The 20,571-nt window shown below is 33.0% G+C and overlaps 1 protein-coding gene across 1 annotated transcript; it reads right to left on the reverse strand.

Annotated features, from left to right (window-relative positions):
* Positions 1-1,151: 1,151 nt before the first annotated feature.
* LOC139504261 (microfibril-associated glycoprotein 4-like) lies at positions 1,152-19,374 on the reverse strand. Its single transcript, XM_071294329.1, has 6 exons — positions 19,200-19,374; positions 16,898-17,002; positions 12,495-12,622; positions 11,595-11,691; positions 7,463-7,627; positions 1,152-2,744 (listed from the first exon to the last, which is right to left on the reverse strand). The coding sequence occupies exons 1-6, from the start codon at positions 19,372-19,374 to the stop codon at positions 2,497-2,499; spliced, it is 918 nt and encodes a 305-aa protein (XP_071150430.1). The 3' UTR covers positions 1,152-2,496.
* Positions 19,375-20,571: the final 1,197 nt, after the last annotated feature.

Genomic DNA, 20,571 nt, shown 5'->3' on the forward strand with positions numbered 1-20,571 from the left:
ATATGATTAACCTCGCCGCATCAGTGAGCCTGTCCGACGCCAGGAGCCTCTAGCCCTTGTTAGTCTTGCATATTTTCTAATTGTGGTTCATTTATATGTTTCTGAGGTAAATGTGACGTCCGTTTTCGCTGAACTAGTACACATTATTTTGTTTATAGGTCAGCTAAAGCACGCCTCCAGATGTGTGATTTTCTCGTTATATATGTTGAAGAACCATTGGTTGACTTGGGCTGTTTTCTGCTCTTTGGTCGGGTTGTTTCTCTTTGGCACATTCCCCTTTTACATTTTACATTTTATTTCGACTTAGGCGATTAATATCCATGACCTATCCTTTGCCTCTTTTCTATATATAGATGTCTTTGTGTTTACTAATAAAGGTGTTTTTACTTCGTTGGTTGTGTAATGGATGTATTGGCATCGTTTGAAAATAAATTTAGGTAAAAACTGAACGAAAATTGTCTATATGTTTAATAATTAATGCAATAGTAAAGTTTAAGCGATGACGTTGTATAAACCTTTAATCTTGAATATTTTCAAACCGGGTGATAAACGTCAATTAGACCAAATATAGAACATTATTTGTTATTCCAGGACTGTATATATAATAAGGATTTTAATATGATTGTCAGTAAGAAAACAATTCATTAGAGACAAATAACGTAGATGTTTCCCACGTAAGGTCTCCGGCGGCCTTTACAAATTAGCAAAATCGATACTGCATAGAAAGCTTATCAAAAGCCAAGACAAGATTAACCTAAACAGAATTCAAACGAGAAATCCTACGGCCTTATTTATGTTCAAATCAACAAAAGAAAAACATGGGATTAGATGCACAAACGACTTCCACTGAATAACTGGCTCCTCAACATAGATGGTCATCTATTGTTTGTTGCGGGTTGAACATATTTGCTGACGTCCAACCGTCTCCAATGGAAGTAGGGTAACAGCATACCGTAGGAACAATCTATAAACAATTGGGTGTGCAAAGTATAAAAGATATGTGGAGGGGCTTAAAGATAAAGAATAGGAAATAACGGACACTGACATAAAGAAAGATGGAAATGGTCTCAAACAAACAAAATGAGTTGCAACAAACCCCCCCCCCCCCAACCACCCACCCACCCCACCCCATATCCCTTACTAGACATTCATAATGATTAACGCTTTACTAAACCATAGAAGAACATAACTTCTTATGATATCAAAAGTTAGCAGGAATATTCGCCATATAAACCATTCTAACAGTTTATTTGGTGTGCGTTATATTATAGACAAAATGGTGAAGTTTTTTGCATGTTTTGAGCATGACAATTATATATAAAAAAAGAAATGGTATGATTGCCAATGGGACAACTCTTCACAATAGATCAAATGACACAGCAATTAACAACCATATGTCACCTATTAGCTGCTTTACAAGTTCAAAAGTTGAACACAATGTACGTTGTAAATAGTGCAAGCATACACCATTGAAAAAATAGTTGGCATTCACTCAAAATATACATAGATTGGTTCTCTCCCTTGTTACATACGGGTATCTTATGCATACTTGTTGTCAAGTATATATGTCTGAGCCAAACAGACAAAGGATCCGCGACAACAAGGATGACTCATATAACCGTGTGTACAAAGGGAGATAATCAACCTAGCACAATTACAAACGATACACGATATGCTGGATACACACACCACTTCTAAAATCCAGATAATATCAAACAAGGAGTATTGAAAACAAGCTAGTCAAAACTAGACCAGACATTTCAAGGTAGACACATGTCACTGTTTTTCAACTAAAAGAAGCAGATGCTGGTACACTTAGAACTAGATCGACGATTTAGCGATATTCTATGGACTTGAAATAAACAAATAAATTTTTCTGGTCATATAATTTGATATGAGTAAGCATCATTTTTGTCATTATTTTTATACCGAGCGTTATCGAATTGTAAACATTGACAACTGTAATACGATATAGACCTACTTTAAAATAAGTATAGCGCATTGGACAAACGAATTGCTACAGTTATGTTAATTCAAGTTATATTATTCTCTGTTTTTTAATATGAATGACAGATGTTTTAAAATTTTAACATTTTAATTCTGTCTATGGTCGAATTATGCTTTCATCCGTAATTTCAATATGATTCTTTTCAGGTACCCTAAATTTTTATGCAATCAAATTATCTAAGGGTAACTTCAAGGAGAGAGTAAGAATATGCAAAGATATTAAGGGCTAGATACGTGAAATCACTTTGGGTAAATTGAAAGACGTCTTTAAAATTGTCTCAAAATGTACAATGCACAGTGTATTATAAGTCTAGAAAATGCAGCATGTTATTGCGTGATAAAATTTAGAAAGATTTACAATTATGTTATTATGTTTTACATTTTGTAACCGTGTCTTCTTTTAGTTCTATACCCCAAGTCACAATAGGCAGTATTTGTTTCTACATCTAATGGCAATCAGTGTCGTTAGTTCTGACATATACTATCATGTTAACGACGGCGTCGAATCATCATTTGTGTCTTCTTGAGGGAATAATAGTGACCTTTCCAGTGGTACCACTCAATACCATCTGCATATGACTTGTGGGGACCATTGAGATACAGTCCATTCAGGTTGGAGTGATGGCAGTTGCCATACCACCATCCACCTTTAAACAGCTTTGGACAATTACTCGAACTGTCTCTATCTAGCGTTGAGAAAGGCTGACTTTTGTGATTGGTTGTGTCCAACGAATTCCCTATAAAAGACGGAAAATGTCACAAATAAATTGTCTAGATATTGGTACAAAATTACAATTATACGCTGGACATACGTTACAAAAATGTATTCATGTTTAACTAAGCATTTGTATAGGTCGGAATACAATTTTTCCTATCTTTGAGCTGTGTCCGTTTGATCCCTCGCCCACTAAAAATAATTAAACATAGTAAGTTTTTTGCTAAATTAATACTAATAATCAAATATTTCTGCATAAAATGTATGTGATTTAAAATGATTTATGGTAATCACACGATCACTAACCAGAGCTTACTTGTTTTACCAATGCTGAAAACAAGTTTTCAGTTGATGAACATGAATGGTAGTGTCAGAAACGAGGTATATAATATTTGTATGCATAATAAATAAACACAGCTGGAATTTCAGTTAGCCATATTATCTTCATTTAAAGTTTCAAAATGTAGATTTGGCAAAATAAGCTTGTTCTTATTCTAAAGTCGTAGATTGTGGTAACATTGTTGATTTTATGTTTCATATTTGAAAATTATTTCAAACGACTACAATCTTTTTAAATCCCTGCAAGGAACATTAGACTTTGAAGTGATTTTAGAACTATATCAAACATACACTGTTTTGTTGGTGTTTTTTTTTCAATTATGCTCTGTGCAAATTCATAGAATATTAAGTAAAGGTTGTATATTATGTCTTTTATGAGGCAACAAACCTTATTGTTTTAGAAAGAATAGAGTATGATAATGTCACTTTTTGGCCCCTGAATTCCATTTATCCAATATTTAGTTTCTTGTCTTTCTTGAGATGGCATTTTCATTTAAGTATTACATTATTCGTAAACCCAATTTTTAGATTTATGATACTTTTAAGCCTGGTCCCTCTGAAACTGACGTAATGTTGGGCGGATGGACCACTTACTCCTGATGATGTATGTAATATAACTTATATTCTTTTTGTACCTCAGGATGGATACTTTTACACAAATTCAAAGCTCTAAACATGATAAAAGACTACGATTACTAAAACATGTGTCTACACAATAAAAAGTGCCAATATTTCCTCTTTTTTTACAATATTCATGTAATGCCAGATAATTTAATACTTTGATACTACCAATTGGATCTTATACATGCAAGGAAAGGACTTTAAGTTTGATTTGCAAAATTAGTTGTCGGTTTTAATATAAGGTGCCAATTTGTTTACCTTTTTCTAATATATTATGTAAAAGCACTTTTCTTTTTTTTTATTTTTTCACTTCAGAATCGATACTTTTTGCAAAAATTGAACGCTCCAAACGTCTACGGTTACTAAAACGTGTGACGACAACAATAAAAAGTGCCAGTATTTTATCTGTTTTATAATATTCATTTAACGTCCTGAAAATTGAGTACTTTAATATTTTAGTGTGGATTGTTTGACATGAAGATGAAGGGTTTAAAATTCAAAACTATGTTGTCGGCTTTGATAAAAGTGCCACAGTTGTCCCTATGTCTAGAATATTATATTATTTAGATAACAGCATTCATTTTTTGGTACCTCAGGGTGGAAAGTTTAACATAAATCCTATGTTCTTTATATATATATATATATATAAAAAAGTTAAATCCCAAAAATACTGAACTCCGGGGAAAATTCAAAAAGTCCCTAATCAAATGGCAATATAAAAAACACAAACATCAAACGAATGGACAACAACTGTCATATTCCTGACTTGGTACAGGCATTTTCTTATGTAGATCTACTGTAACTAAAGTTTATGTCGACAATAAGTAAAAGTCTGTCTATATTCATTCGTGTGCTTGCTTGATAATTGAGAACTTTAATATCTCAGAATGGATTTTTTTACATGAAAGGGGAGGCCTAAAGTTGAAAATTGCACAAGTTGGAGTTAGCATAAAAATAAGGGGCCAATATTTTCCCTTCTGTTAGATAATTGAATAACGGCACTAAGTTCATTTTTTTTTTGTACCGCAGGGTAGATAATTTAGACAGATTGAGAGCTCTTTAAGTCTATGGTTACTAATACATGTAATAGTTATGTCGAAAACAATAAAAAGTGCATATATATCTTTTGAATATTATATTCTTGTACAGTCCTGATAATTGAGTACTGTAGATACCTCTAGATGATTTGTTTGACAAAATTGAAAGAATTATTACGATTTTTTCATAAAAATGAACTGCTGTGGTCTGTAGGATGAACAGGTTAATTAAGTCTCCCAAACAAAGTTTGGAGACTTATTGTTTTTGCACAGTTCTTATTATTTTTATTATTATTCTTCTTCTTCCTCTTCTTCCGCCACTTTAAAAATGAACTTGTACGCAGCGTTTCTCCAAAACCGCTTGTCAGATTAACCTAGAATTTCATAAAATGGTAGACTAATATGTCTAGGTGAGCCATCAATCTTTCGTTTGTGCATTGGGGTCTATTAAGGGGTATTTTGGGGGGTAGAAAGGAGGGAGGGGTTAACTATAGAACCCTATGGGATTTTATTTTCTAAAATTTTCAAATGAATATAACTTGAAAACTGTAAGTGATAGATACATGCAGTCTTCAGAATTGATTATAGGACAATTAAACAAATCACATGAAATATAGGGGGAGTCCCTGGGAGTTCATCCCCACACCCTTCAATTTGAGAATATGCTTATATCTGGTAAATGGTCCAGATCCCCACCCCTAAACCATATATATTCTTAAATGGGACGATAAAACAAATCAAATGAAATTAAAGGGAGGTCCCCGGGGGTCATCCCCACCCCGTTCAATTTGAGAATGTGGTATTATCTTGTAAACGGTCCAGATCCACACCCCTAAACCATATATATTCTTGAAGGGGACAATAAAACAAATGAAATGAAATTAAAGGGAAGTCCCTAGGGGGTCACCCCACCCCCTCCTGTTTCAAAACTTGTAATCGGTCAACATCCCCACCCCTAAACCATATATATTCTTGTAGGGGACAATAAAACAAATGAAATGAAATTAAAGGAAAGTCCCTAGGGGGTTACCCCACCCCCTCTTATTTGAAAACTTGTAAACGGTCCACATCCCCACCCCTAAACCATATATATTCTTGTAGGGGACAATAAAACAAATGAAATGAAATAAGAGGGAAGTCCCAAGGGGGTCACCCCACCCCCTCTTGTTTGAAAACTTGTAAACGGTCAACATCCCCACCCCTAAACCATATATATTCTTGTATGGGACAAAAAAGCTAATCAAATAAAATTAAAGGGAAGTTCCCGGGGATAGCCCCACCCCGTTCAATTTGAGAATGTGCTATTATTTTGTAAACGGTCCAGATCCCCACCCTTAAACCATATACATTCTTGTAGGGGACAATAAAACAAATCAAATGAAATGTAGGTAAATTTCCTGGGGGTCACCACCACCCCCTCCTGTTTGAATACTTGTAAATGGTGGAGATCCCTACTCGTAAGCCATATATATGCTTGTATGGGACAAAAAATCAAATCAAATGAACATGGGACCATATGAATGGCGAGTTATGGGAGCTTTGTTTGGGAGACTTCATAACAGCATCCTGTTACAATTACTTCTTGTTAAATTTGACATCATACAAGGAATATATAGGTCGATCAATAAATTCGTTTGTAAATGCAATGAACCATGTACTACGGTAATAATTTTAAATTGAGGTTACTCTCTGAAAAAATAATTTTCAGTGACCATTTTTTGTCGCCAGCTTGACACAAATGACAACTTGCAACATTAAGTCAAAACAATTACACAAATATTCACGTCGCAATATTTATTTTCGGAGCGCCTCGTTATACGATGATTACTATGTTATGTTTCAATAAATGAGAACAACCATTTCTAATTTGAACAATATAGTAAACAATTGAATAAGATGAATTATTCTCTGAGGGTCATTATGAAAACAAGTCACATATAACTGTCATATTTTAATCATAGTTTAATCAAAAATTGGTCTAATATATGTTCGATCATGTGTTTTTGCATACAATCTTATAAGGAAACAGTTATTAGTATAAACAGTTAATAACTTCCTGCTTCATCAGTGGTTTTATGAATTTATCTTTATCAGAAAGATCAAACCTAACATTTGAAAGCCAAGGGTTAAATACCCAAACATGTCAGGAGCTTTATCAATAAATTTTGAATTGAGCTTAAGAAGCACATTAATGACACAAAATAGGAGGGAGTATCATCCAGAATTACCGAAAAAAAAGCATTAATTCCCGAGCCCAAATAAGGATTAATCCCGATTTCCTACGAACATAAAGGCCCAGTCCCTAATTCCCGCAAAAAATAAAGGCCTAAAATTACGACGTCCCGAAAAAAGTCCTTTCGCCCTTCAAGATATAAAGTAACATCTGAACTTACTGCTACAAATACGTGTGCAGCTGAATCAGACTATCATTAATTGTATTTGTCAAATTGGTTATCATTTTGCACGCACGTTTAAAATAGGCCTAGTGAATTGGTTATCATCTTGCACGCATGTTCGAAATAGGCCTTGTGAATTGGTTATCGTTTGCACGCATGTTCGAAATAGGCCTGCAGAATTGGTCTAGTTTTGTATTATGAGTATCCCTCTGAAGTATTGAAAAAATTGATACCCTTTTCGATGTCGAAATTTTTTCAAGGCACCCCTTAATTTCTTCCAAGACCCAAATTAGGTTGTAACTGACTAGTCCCTTAATCGTTACGAGACAACACAAAAGTAAACAAACCTGCGTTTCCGCTGTAGCCTCCGATTTCTAAAGCGAATTTTGACTGTATGTCTCCTATATAAAACGTCTTGTACCTCGCATATCTCTGTTCTCCTTCTAGATCCTCCATAAGTATGTACAGTTCATATTCATCTATTGTGGTAATTTCATGGATTTTAACATTACCTATAAGGTAGATAAAATGATAAATATGGCAAGTCTTATATCGTTAGAAGTGTCAAAGCGTTGCTGGGTTTCCAAAATGTAGATATAACAAACTTTTCAACAAACATAGAAAAAAAGAAAATTAGTTGGCATGTCTGCTGTAGAATGTCGAATGTTAACTTGAATATTTTTGTAAATGGATGTGAAATAGAAACCTGGACATGTCTGAATAACAATAAAAACTAACCTGATTTTCACATACATAAAGAAATGTAAAAGTGTTTTTTTTATTATAAAAAAGAGTCATGAACGACATTATGAAAATCCAAGCAACGATAATGTGAAAAAAATGCATTTTTTTACATTTCTATATAAACAATATATTTCTCTGAAAAAAAACCAATATACGATGAAAAAAAAATCAAATATGTTTAACATATAAAAATAAAAAGATGTGGTATGATTGCCAATGAGAAAACTCTCAAAAAGAGACCAAATTACACAGTAACAACTGTAGGTCACCGTACACCCTTCAACAATGAACAAAACCTATACTACATAGTAAGCTATAAAAGGCCCCGACATTACAAATGTAAAACGATTCAAACGAGAAATCTAACGGCCTAATGTATGTACAAAATAATGAATGCAAAACAAATATGATACGCACAAACACCCTACAATCACTGAAGAACAGACTTCTGACTTTGGACAGGCACATAAGGAATGTGACAGGGTTAAACATGTAAACGGGCGCCCAACCCTCCCCTAACCTGGGACAGTGGTGTAACAGCACAACATAATAAGGAAACATAACAAAAATACCGAACTCCAAGGAAAATTCAAAACGGAAAGTCCGTAATCAAATGGCAAAATCAAATGCTCAAACACATCAAACGAATGGATAACAACTGTCATATTACTAATATGCTCCCTTCCACAGTTGGAGTAAAACAAGGCTGCTTTCTAAGTCCTACCTTATTTTCTTTTTATATAAATGATTTAACCTCAATGTTTGATAACACATGTGATCCTGTAACATTACATGACATAAAATTGTCTAGTCTTTTATATGATGATGACTTAGTATTAATATCAGAATCCTCAGAAGGTTTACAAAATTGTCTAAACAAGTTAAATACTTATTGTGAAAAATGGAACTTGACTGTCAATCTTGACAAGACAAAAACAATGATATTTAATAAAAGTGGTAAAAAACTTACTAAAGACAAGTTTGTATTGAATAATGAAGTAATTGAATGTTGCACAGAATATAAATATTTAGGTATACTATTCAAGCTATCAGGAATTTTCACTAATGCAGTAAATCTCCTATGTAAAAAAGCTTCTAAGGCATTGTTTTGTATAAAAAAAATACTCTACTCAGATAAGATGGATGTTTTTTCCCATATGAAACTATTTAATTCTTGTGTTAGCCCAATATTACTGTATTGTAGTGAGATATGGTCGCTAAATATTGTGAAGAACAACAAAACTCTTGAATCTCAATATCTATCTATGGAATCAGTAAAACTCCAAATCAAATTTGCGAAAGGTCTTCTAAATGTTAATTCAAAGGCAGTAAATACAGCTGTATTAGCTGAATTGGGAATGTACCCTATTGGTATACAGGCCCTTAAGTCTTCTGTAGGATTTTGGTTACATATTTTAAAGTCAAATGAAAATGAGTCATTAAAATATAATGTTTATAAAGCTAACAAGCAGTTAAATGATGGATTTGCTTCAAAAGTTAAAATGCTACTTTCAAAATTGAATTTCACTCATGTTGGGGAAAATCAATGTACCTTCTCTAAAAAAAAGATTACTTTTAGCCATCGTTAAGAAGCTCAATGAAAATTACATTATATTTTGGAGAAATTGTCTCTTTAATGATGATAATTCAATAAATGGAAATAAACTAAGAACCTACAGAAAATTTAAAGTAAAGTATGAACTAGAAAAGTACCTTTTATTGAATTTAGATAAAAATGTTACAAAAAATTATGCTAAAATAAGAATAAGTAATAGTATGCTGGCTGTTGAACGTGGTAGATACAACAAAACAGCTTTAGAAAATAGAATATGTCCTTTATGCCATAAAGAGGTGGAAGATGAATTTCATTTTATCATAACATGTTCAGAAATTAATAAAACTAGGATCAAAATGTTTGATGAAATATCTAGTATTGTCCCCTGATTTAATTCAATGAGTGAAGAAAACAAATCTGATTTTATATTTTCCTGCGAAGAATGTGATATTTTACTTATCATTGTTAACTACATTAGTGAAATGTATAATGAGAGAAACAATTATAATGTCAATATATGAACTGTGTAATTGATGGCTCAACTTATAATGTTATATATATTATAACATATTTTTTGTAACATAAGCATAATATATATTTAATTGATAATTTTAAAGAGGAGGCATGCTGTCAAAAATAGTATTATAATTAATACTAATAATCTATGTTTTTGTTTTTCTTTCAATGCTACATGTTTGTAGTGTTTAATGACTATCGTTTTGTAATTAATATGCCACTGTCTTTTTGTTTGTTTTTGTTGTATATTTTAGTAACAATCCTATTGTTTGGATTTTATACTAATAAAATTCTTATTCTTATTCTTATTCTTATTCTTATTCCTGACTTGTAGAAAACATAAGAAAACGTTGGATTAAACCTGGTTTTATGGCTATATAAACCTCTCACTTGTATGACAGTCACATAAAATTTAATCGAAGAACAAACTATAAAAATTAGTAGAAAAAGACTTAACTAATCAGATCGATACAAAGCAGAAAAAAACATCTACAAAAAACACAGAGTGGATGTGGCAGGGTACTTTTACTCCACCACAACACAAATAAACTATGTACAGATCTGAGAGCACTGACAGCTAGTTCAAAGCCAATGACAACTAATAAAAATAAAATGCATGCATCTAAAACTAAAATATCAATCAGTACACATCCAACATGCAATTTAGTGTTAAGATGTCATTAATAGTCAGAGAAACACATGACCTAGTGCAATGCCAAGATACAGGTGCCGACATATTGTAGAGCCATGAATGTGCATATATATATATATATAAACAATATTTAGTTTGATTCAAATTTACTGATAACAAAATACATATTAATACCAATACAAACAATGTTCAAAGATCTACTTTCAGTGTTGAATTGGTAACTCTTAGAATAAGTTTACTTAAAAGATCGATAAGTTTACCCTAATTGCATCTAAATTTTCAGTAGAGCCATGAATGTGCATATATATATATATATAAATAATATTTAGTTTGATTCAAATTTACTGATAACAAAATACATATTAATACCAATACAAACAATGTTCAAAGATCTACTTTCAGTGTTGAATTGGTAACTCTTAGAATAAGTTTACTTAAAAGATCGATAAGTTTACCCTAATTGCATCTAAATTTCAGGGCTCGATAAACACATTTCCGTCAAAATAAGGATGTGTTATCCCGTTTGAAGTATTTTTTTAACAGGTACAATCAAACTTCAAAACCAAATTTATTGAAGAATTTAGCAAAGGTTTTAAGTAATTTGTGGTAACGAAATACCTGACTTAATATTTTACCAATAATACATAGAAAACGTTCACTGAAATCCAAAACGTAATAACTGACACGGGCATAGCAAACGAGTTATATATATAGATAAACACATAAATATGATGCCAATGGGACATCACCGTCCAAAAAGGAAAATTAACAATAGGGAAATAAAATTCGTCCCGTTTGCATGTGTTGTACACTAAGATGTCTTGAAAATGAATATTATCTAATTATAGTCTTTTTTTCATTTTTTTTTTTCTCTAGGACAATTATTCATATTCAAAGCAAAATGCGCAAATATTAAAAGTATTTACTAATATGACTGACATATAATTTTAATACAGTAATAGTGCAGTTTATCTTATGGTTTGATATAAAGCATGATAATAAACTGTCTTACCTAACCAGAATTCTCCTGTTACGTCACCAAACCCGTTTTTGTAATCCGTCCAGTTCCTAAAGAAGTTGACACTCCCATCCTGCCTTTTTTGGAAAACCTGTAATTCACAATACACAGTAATTGGTACTTAAGTCACGTGTTTCGTACAATACTAAATTGTCTGAAATATAATCATCGTCAGTGAGTTTATTGAAAATATCTTTTTTTGTATTATTTTAACATTGTGTTTAATTGTTAAGCTATCACTTTTTTTGGGGGAAAATTGACAAGTGAAATACGTACGAGTGGATTACTATCGCTTGTGAAACAATATTATCTTCTGCATTCGGTTCTATCTTTTTGGTTTTATATGTTCATCTAAGAATCAACAACGATATTCTTTATTTTTAATTCTTTTTTTTTAAAGAGACAAAAGACTTAAATACACTTAGCTGATTGACAATATGATGGAAAAGTAAATTAGAATTACGCACCAAATACACTGAATATATGAATATAAAAAAATAATAAGTTAATTCACAGATGGAAAGAGCTTTCAGTTGTCAGAGAACAACTACAATTTCGATAAGAGCTTATATAAAATATACGGAAACTACACGTTTGATTGGTACTTTTTTGAGATAAAAACTCAACTTCTTTCGATGTTCAAAATACCACTTCTGGTTCACCCTTTTCCAGGTAACATTCATTAAATCATACTCATGGTTATATCATACGCGTCGTGTTGCTCTTGTTAGTACAAATTTCGTAATAAGTCTAATTCGGTATGTCACATTCAAAGGAAATGGGACAGGATTGTAGTGTCGACAATTTTAACATATCCGCTGTCATGAGTGAAACGGCTTTTTTTAACTGTTAAATTTGTAAATCATTGGTAAATGCACTTGAAATCAACCTTACCAACCAACCCCCGCCTTCGGTTTCCATGTCACAGTATGTTTCAAATCCACGGGTGTCTGATGGATATATTTGGTATATACCACTTTTTGACTCGTTCTCTATGAAATCTTCGCAATCTCTAGGATATTCTGTATAATGAAAAGGTATAATCTGTTTAATGTGGATTCATTATTATTCGTTGGATACCAATTTTGTAGGCTTTCGTGGGTACAGGTGAACCATAAAATTAATGTTCAACGAATAACAAATTTTCTATTGGCTTGTATGCAAAGTTTTCCTTAATCCACGAAAATTGGTACTCACGAAAATTAATGAATCCACAGTAATTGTAAAAAAATTCAATTTTAAGTATGAGTATCAGTTCTAGGTGCTTACCCATTTTTTGTTAAATCTAACGGAATTATAAACAGCTGTCATACAAGTTGGAGGTTTAGCTAGCGATAAAAACAGGTTTATCCGACCATTTTCTTCGAAAAAAAGTACCTGTACCAAATTAAGATTACGACAGTTGTTTTCTCACTAGTTCTGTCGATTAATAGCGTTTTATTTTGTCAGTTTTTATTGCCATTCACTTTTTAATTTTCCTTGAAATTTTGGATTTATTTTATACTGTTTACAATGTATTATAGGGGAAGATATATATATTAGCAAGCGAAATCGAGAGAATTGTGCAAATGATGATATAAGCATGAAAATTTGCACGAAGCATCATTATTATATACTTTTGAAGAAAAAACTGCTGGCCATAAAAAAATATCATTTTTTCAAGATGGCCACGGCCTTTTTCTAAAATGGCTGTTTTTTCCAGTTCGAAAATACTTATGTTTCTGGAAAACTTTTTCTTTGACCTTCTTTAAGTAAAAGATATTATCAGGTTTGGTGGCTACTTTCCTAACATATGACGCATATACTAGAAATGAATATTTTACATGTTCAGGGTTTGCACATGCGCAAAAATGTTACGAAATTCACACAAAAACGTTTGAACTATTTACCATTTATTTAGTGCTTTTGGATTTTCAATGATATTATGAATTGGTTTGATTGATGGGAGTTGACTGAGCAAAGTCTGGGGCATTCTTAAGCGCCCTATTTCACTGCTTAATATATCTAACTCCCTGCTCAATTTTCTTGTTTCGTTATTGTCAGGTCATACAACAATTCTTTTTATCTGTATGTTCGCAACATATTTTGATGAATCAAACAAGTTTTTCAAAAAATATTTTATTACATAACTTGACAATCAATGTGTTGCTTCTTGCAAGGGTAAATATAAAATAAACTTACCTCAATAAAATAATATGATTACATATAATACTGTAGTCTCACAAATCGCACCGCTGCTAACCACAGTCTCCGAACACCTATTTCATGAGACAACTTGTTTTGAAACACCTAGTCTCCGAAGCACCTAGTTTCTGAGACAACTAGTTCTGAAACACCCTAGTATCCGAGGCACCGAAGTCACCAGACTATTACAAACTACTTGTTCAATGGACTGCGACCATTCCCAAGGAGAATTACAGTTTCAAAACAACCAAGTAGCTTGCAAAAATCGTAAAGACTTCTATACCGTTAGCTTCAAACCACAAGCTTTCAACCCGAAATTATTGGTTTACAACCTTCCCAAGTCTTAAATTCTTTATTTGCTGGTATTCTCTTTCCGATGCTTCACAATCAACAGCCAAATAAGAAATGAACGACCTCGCACAATGTATCGGTATCTTCATACGCACATAGCATGGACCCCAAAGGAGAGCACCCTAGCAACAACGAGTCTCATAGCAACCAAGGATAACGGGATGATTTTCATTTAGTTTTCGTTAACGTATTGTTCAAAGATCTACGAACGGTTTATTTATATTGATTTACAAATAAACAAGGAACTACAAATATTGTCTTACGCTTCAACTGCTTTTTTTGTCACAGTTACAGTTTACATTGGTGCATGGAGTATCTGGAGGAGAAAACCCACTTATTTTAAATCATACTCTAACTTATCTGAAGTATCTGTTTACACAAAACCACAATTCTAAAAGATTACAAAACAGCTTTGAAGTTCTTTGAATTATAAACCGAGTGAAACTATTTCAGTAGGAAGATACAATGAGTTATTCTAATGCAATTTGTCATCTAGCGACAATTTTGATTGGATGACGTCTGCCGTAGGTAACAGCTCTATTTACTTTCACAGTTAGTTCCATAATATCCGGCCTGGCACTGCCAAAACCCAAAAATCGATCCATCAATTACACAAAACCCACCATAATAACAGTTCACATTGGTGCATGGAGTATTTGGACAACAAGAATTGAATTCATTCCAAGTTACAATTAATAACATGGGAATTATTTGTCTCGGTTTCAAAATCGTGTCATGATATGATATGATAAAATTGAGAATGGGGATGGGGAATTTGTCAAAGAGACAACAACCCGACCATAGAACAGAATTGATACATGTATTAAGGATTTTAACAGTACAAAAACACTTGATACTAATAATGAGTTAAGTGTTAAACTGATATGGTTAAAATCAATTTTCTATTTAGTACAGAAAATTGTAACAACAAACCGAAAAAAAAAAACCAAGCTGCTAAAATAGAAATAAAATCATTTGGAAGTGTATAATACGGATTGTTGATTTAAAGAGTTAAAATTTTACAACCTTAAAAATAAGTTGAATTTTAAAAGTCGATGAACTATAATGAGCAACATAACGGGTAGCATTTGTGGAGCTCGCCTACCCGCAAGCACATGAGTTCACCCCGAGTTTTTCATTGCTCAAACTTTAGTTTTCTATGGTCTGTGGACTTGCTCGGTATTTTAGGTGTATTCCGTTTTTGACATGGCGTTGTTTTTTCAAAGACTCGTCGTTTATTAGCCGCCTTTTTTCTTAAATGCGGTTAGGTCAAATAATTCCAAGCATATACAAATCCTTTTTAATTGTTCTTTTTTATCTATCAATATTACAATTTATGACTAAAATTTGCTATCGAAAACCGTACAGTTGCCTATAACTGCTTATATTCACTTCATTTAAAATCTAGTGGATAGTTGTCTCATAAGCACATCTCCTTACTAATTTTCATATTAATACTTTTCGATTTTTATTTTGCCTTCCTTTTGTTTTGATTCGAGCGCCACTGACGAGTCTCGTATAGATGAAAACGAACGTCTGTCGTTCTACTCCGTTCCTTTTTGGATCATGATGTTCTTTTGTCGACTTCTTACTGTTTGTCTACTCCCCAACTCGTTGTCGCATCTGATTGACGTTTCAATAAACGTTATCTATCATCATGTATATCTATTATATGTTGTTAATAGAGCCTGTAAATTTAGATTCCATTTGTATACACTTATTGGTTCTTTGAATAAACCTAATCTTAAAGAATATCAACTTAACACCATAGTAAGATCCTTAAATACAATAACTGTCTTGATCAGTTACTGTCATTCATTTGTTTTTTTTTTACAAATTAATCACAAAACCAAAATTAATATTTATTAATGAGGGTCTCGAAAGGGGTCCTTCATTTCTGTATCCTTTATTCTTTAAGCCAATTTCTATATTTTTTATTATTTTTCCGTTTTTCTGTATTCTTTACATTTTAGCACCCCATTATTCTCTATTTTTTATTTTGATTTTTGCCTATTTTTCTCTATCCTTTAAATGTTCTGCCCTTTTTGACCATTATTCTCTATTCTGTTCACCCTACCCAGACCCTCATAAACTGTAATTACTCTTAATGTCTTTTGTCTTTTTGTTATTTTTTTTTGTCCTTCATGATGATCTATTATAAGTCAATTTAATTCCAACTGATAACGTTGTTCAAAAACCTTTTTTTTCAAAAAATTTACAGTCAAAATAAAAAGCTGAATTTGTTTGCATAGTGAAGCATTTTATGCATGTTGACCTGAATTAAACATGGTCCCCATGACAAAGGGAATTTACTAAAACTCAAGTTAAGGCAATCGCATCATATGCTGATTTATTTTTATTTCTAGATATATAAAAAATTTCTGACTCAGAAAAAAAACCATAACCCCCTCCCCCCCCCCCCCCCATTTTTGAAGTTAAATGGTTGCTGCCTTATGCCAAAAATGTCAGATACTGAACATGAGTACTACGATAAGTAAGTGTTTCAGAATCGAGTGCATTCTGGGTAATATTTTCAACAGGTGTACACCAGAACGTCTTGATTGGTTAAAAACGTCCTAAACAATGGAATTCAACCAATGACGTGACGTTTTTTTTCATTTTGGGGGTACGAACAATGTAATTACCCATAGTCCTTTAGATTCTGAAACGGCCAAGTGTAGAGTCGGTACCTTCTATCGTGTGGATTGTCACCAAAATTTAATATTGTTCCATAATAAGCATAACGTTACATCTTTACTTACGTTCACAGTAAGTTCCATGATGACCGGTTGGGCACTGGCAACGCCAAGTAGATCCATCTATTACACATGACCCAAAGTTACAGTTCACATTGGTGCATGGCGTTTCTGAATGAGAAAACACACTTATCTTAAATCACACTCTCAATTATCTGAAGTATTTGTTTACACAAAACGGTAACCACAATTTTAAAGATTCCAGAACTGCTTTGAAATAATTAGAACGCAAAAAGAAAAGGCAATACGTGAACCCCCCAGAGCGTCAAAAGTCATCTTTAGATATGTCTACTTATGAACCGCGTGAAATCATTTCAATAGGAAGATACCAGGGGTTATTCTAATGCAATTTGGCATGTAACGACAATTTTGATTGGATGACGTCTACCAATTCAACGGTTGACAATCGGCGTCATTGGCATTGGCAATAATGGTTGCGCAATCACAATCTACGTTTACGAGATATTTGAAATGTTTAATTTTGAACATTTTAAGAGTGTTGCATTAGAATAGGAATACCAATAATGTACGTATTTGAAGAGATGTCACCGTCAATTTTGGATTTTACGATGGCAACTCTTCAAAAACAGTGCTATTATTCCTTAATTGAAAAGGGTAAGTTGTTAGGTAAAATAATTGCATTGACTTTTAAGGGAAATGACCTGCACTTAAATTGTGATTACCCCAAAAATGTCCATAAAATGTGTATATATTAAGAACGTAATTAACTATGTTGTAAAATTTTAAAGGATATAATTTCTTGAATCCTCAATGCTCTTCAACTTTGTACTTGTTTGGCTTTATAAATATTTTGATATGAGCGTCACTGCTGATTTATTTTTTAGAACCTGAATCCACAGATACTTTGAAAAGATATCCACGACGACTCATAGGTACCGAAATTGGTCATTTTCACTTGCAATGTTTGACATGTCAGCGAGGTCCATGTCCCACTGATCATCAATTCCAGATACAATTACACTTGCACGACGAAAAGAATGACGGAGTTCCTTTCTTAAAGTGTAACTGTCTTGACTTCGTAACAGTCTTTTTATCGTGGATCGTCCAACATTTGTGATTTTTTTTCACATCAAATGATAACCAATGTTACTGATCGGTGTGTTTTTAATTAATCTAATTCGTCTGTAAATCTTTCTTCCAACAACACCAATCGTTTGCACTAGTGTAACACATTTTTGGTACTTGGTTTATGTAGAATGCACCAATCCTTTAATGTAGATAAAACGTCATTTTTATAGTCATTTGGTACATCCATGAGCTTCACTTGATTGGACATCTTCCTAACCATGTCATTCTCCGCTATCTGTTTATAAGCAATATCGAAATAAGTTTCTAAATGTTCCATTTTTGTCCACATTATATTCTCTATTCTGTTCACCCTACCCAGACCCTCATAAACTGTAATTACTCCTTAAGTCTTTTGTCTTTTTGTTATTTTTTTTTGTCCTTCATGATGATCTATTATGAGTCAATCCATTTTCAAACGATAAAGTTGTTCAAGAACTTTTTTTTCAAACATTTAACACCAAAATACAAAGCTGAATTTGGTTGCCTAATGAAGAAACTTTTCCATGTTGACCTGAATTAAACATGTCCCCGTGGCAAAATAAATTTAGTCAAACTCTAGTTACGTCAATCGCAACCTATGCAGATCAATTGTTTTTCCTTTGATATTCAATAGACAACGCTCTATGACAATGCGAACACCATTCAGACCCTCATCAACTGCAATTTCTCTTAATGTCTTTTGTCTTTTTGTTAGTTTTTTTTTTGCCCTTCGTGATGATATGTCATTGGTCAATCCCATTTCAACTGATAATATTCAATAAGCGAAGTTGAATGAGATATTTTTAATTTTCATTAAATATAAAAAAATAAAAAAAAAAGAAGATGTGGTATGATTGCCAATGAGACAACTGTCCACAAGAGACCAAGATGACACAGACAACTATAGGTTACTGTACGGCCTTCAACAATGAGCAAACCCCATGCCGCATAGTCAGCTATAAAAGGCCCCGATATAACAATGTTAAACAATTCAAACGAGAAAACTAACGGCCTTATTTATATAAAAAAAACAAATGGAAGAAAAACAAATATGTAACACATAAAGAAACGATAACCACTGAATTACAGGCTCCTGAATTAAAGCTACAATTTTTTTTTAACTAGCGTTGCTTACATCCACAATGATCGCCATAGTAACCTTTCGGACAAATAAAATACATCTGTAATCGTTGACTTTGTTTCTGCACACACCATTGTTATAACAAATAGAGCTACTTACGTTCACAATGATCGCCATAGTAACCTTTCGGACAAATACATCTGTAATCGTTGACTTTGTTTCTGCACACACCATTGTTATAACAAATAGAGCTACTTACGTGCACAATGATCGCCATAGTAACCTTTCCGACAAATACATCTGTAATCGTTGACTTTGTTTCTGCAGACACCATTGTTATAACAAATAGAGCTACTTACGTTCACAGTGATCGCCAAAGTAACCTTTCCGACAAATACATCTGTAATCGTTGACTTTGTTTCTGCACACACCATTGTTATAACAAATAGAGCTACTTACGTTCACAATGATAGCCAAAGTAACCTTTCGGACAAATACATCTGTAATCGTTGACTTTGTTTCTGTACACACCATTGTTATAACAAATAGAGCTACTTACGTTCACAACGATCGCCAAAGTAACCTTTCGGACAAATACATCTGTAATCGTTGACTTTGTTTCTGCACACACCATTGTTATAACAAATAGAGCTACTTACGTTCACAATGATCGCCATAGTAACCTTTCCGACAAATTCATCTGTAATTGTTGACTTTGTTTCTGCACACACCATTGTTATAACAAATAGAGCTACTTACGTTCCCAATGATCGCCATAGTAACCTTTCGGACAAATACATCTGTAATCGTTGACTTTGTTTCTGTACACACCATTGTTATAACAAATAGAGCTACTTACGTTCACAATGATCGCCATAGTAACTTTTCCGACAAATACATCTGTAATCGTTGACTTTGTTTCTCCACACACCATTGTTATAACCAATAGAGCTACTTACGTTCACAATGATCGCCATAGTAACCTTTCCGACAAATACATCTGTAATCGTATTGTTATAACCAATAGAGCTACTTACGTTCACAATGATCGCCATAGTAACCTTTCCGACAAATACATCTGTAATCGTTGACTTTGTTTCTGCACACACCATTGTTATAACAAATAGAGCTACTTACGTTCACAATGATCGCCATAGTAACCTTTCCGACAAATACATCTGTAATCGTTGACTTTGTTTCTGCACACACCATTGTTATAACCAATAGAGCTACTTACGTTCACAATGATCGCCATAGTAACCTTTCCGACAAATACATCTGTAATCGTTGACTTTGTTTCTGTCCACACCATTGTTATAACAAATAGAGCTACTTACGTTCACAATGATCGCCATAGTAACCTTTCGGACAAATACATCTGTAATCGTTGACTTTGTTTCTGCACACACCATTGTTATAACAAATAGAGCTACTTACGTTCACAATGATCGCCATAGTAACCTTTCCGACAAATACATCTGTAATCGTTGACTTTGTTTCTGCACACACCATTGTTATAACAAATAGAGCT

This window comes from Mytilus edulis, chromosome 14, assembly GCF_963676685.1.
Source record: "Mytilus edulis chromosome 14, xbMytEdul2.2, whole genome shotgun sequence".
Taxonomy (NCBI): Eukaryota; Metazoa; Mollusca; class Bivalvia; order Mytilida; family Mytilidae; genus Mytilus; species Mytilus edulis.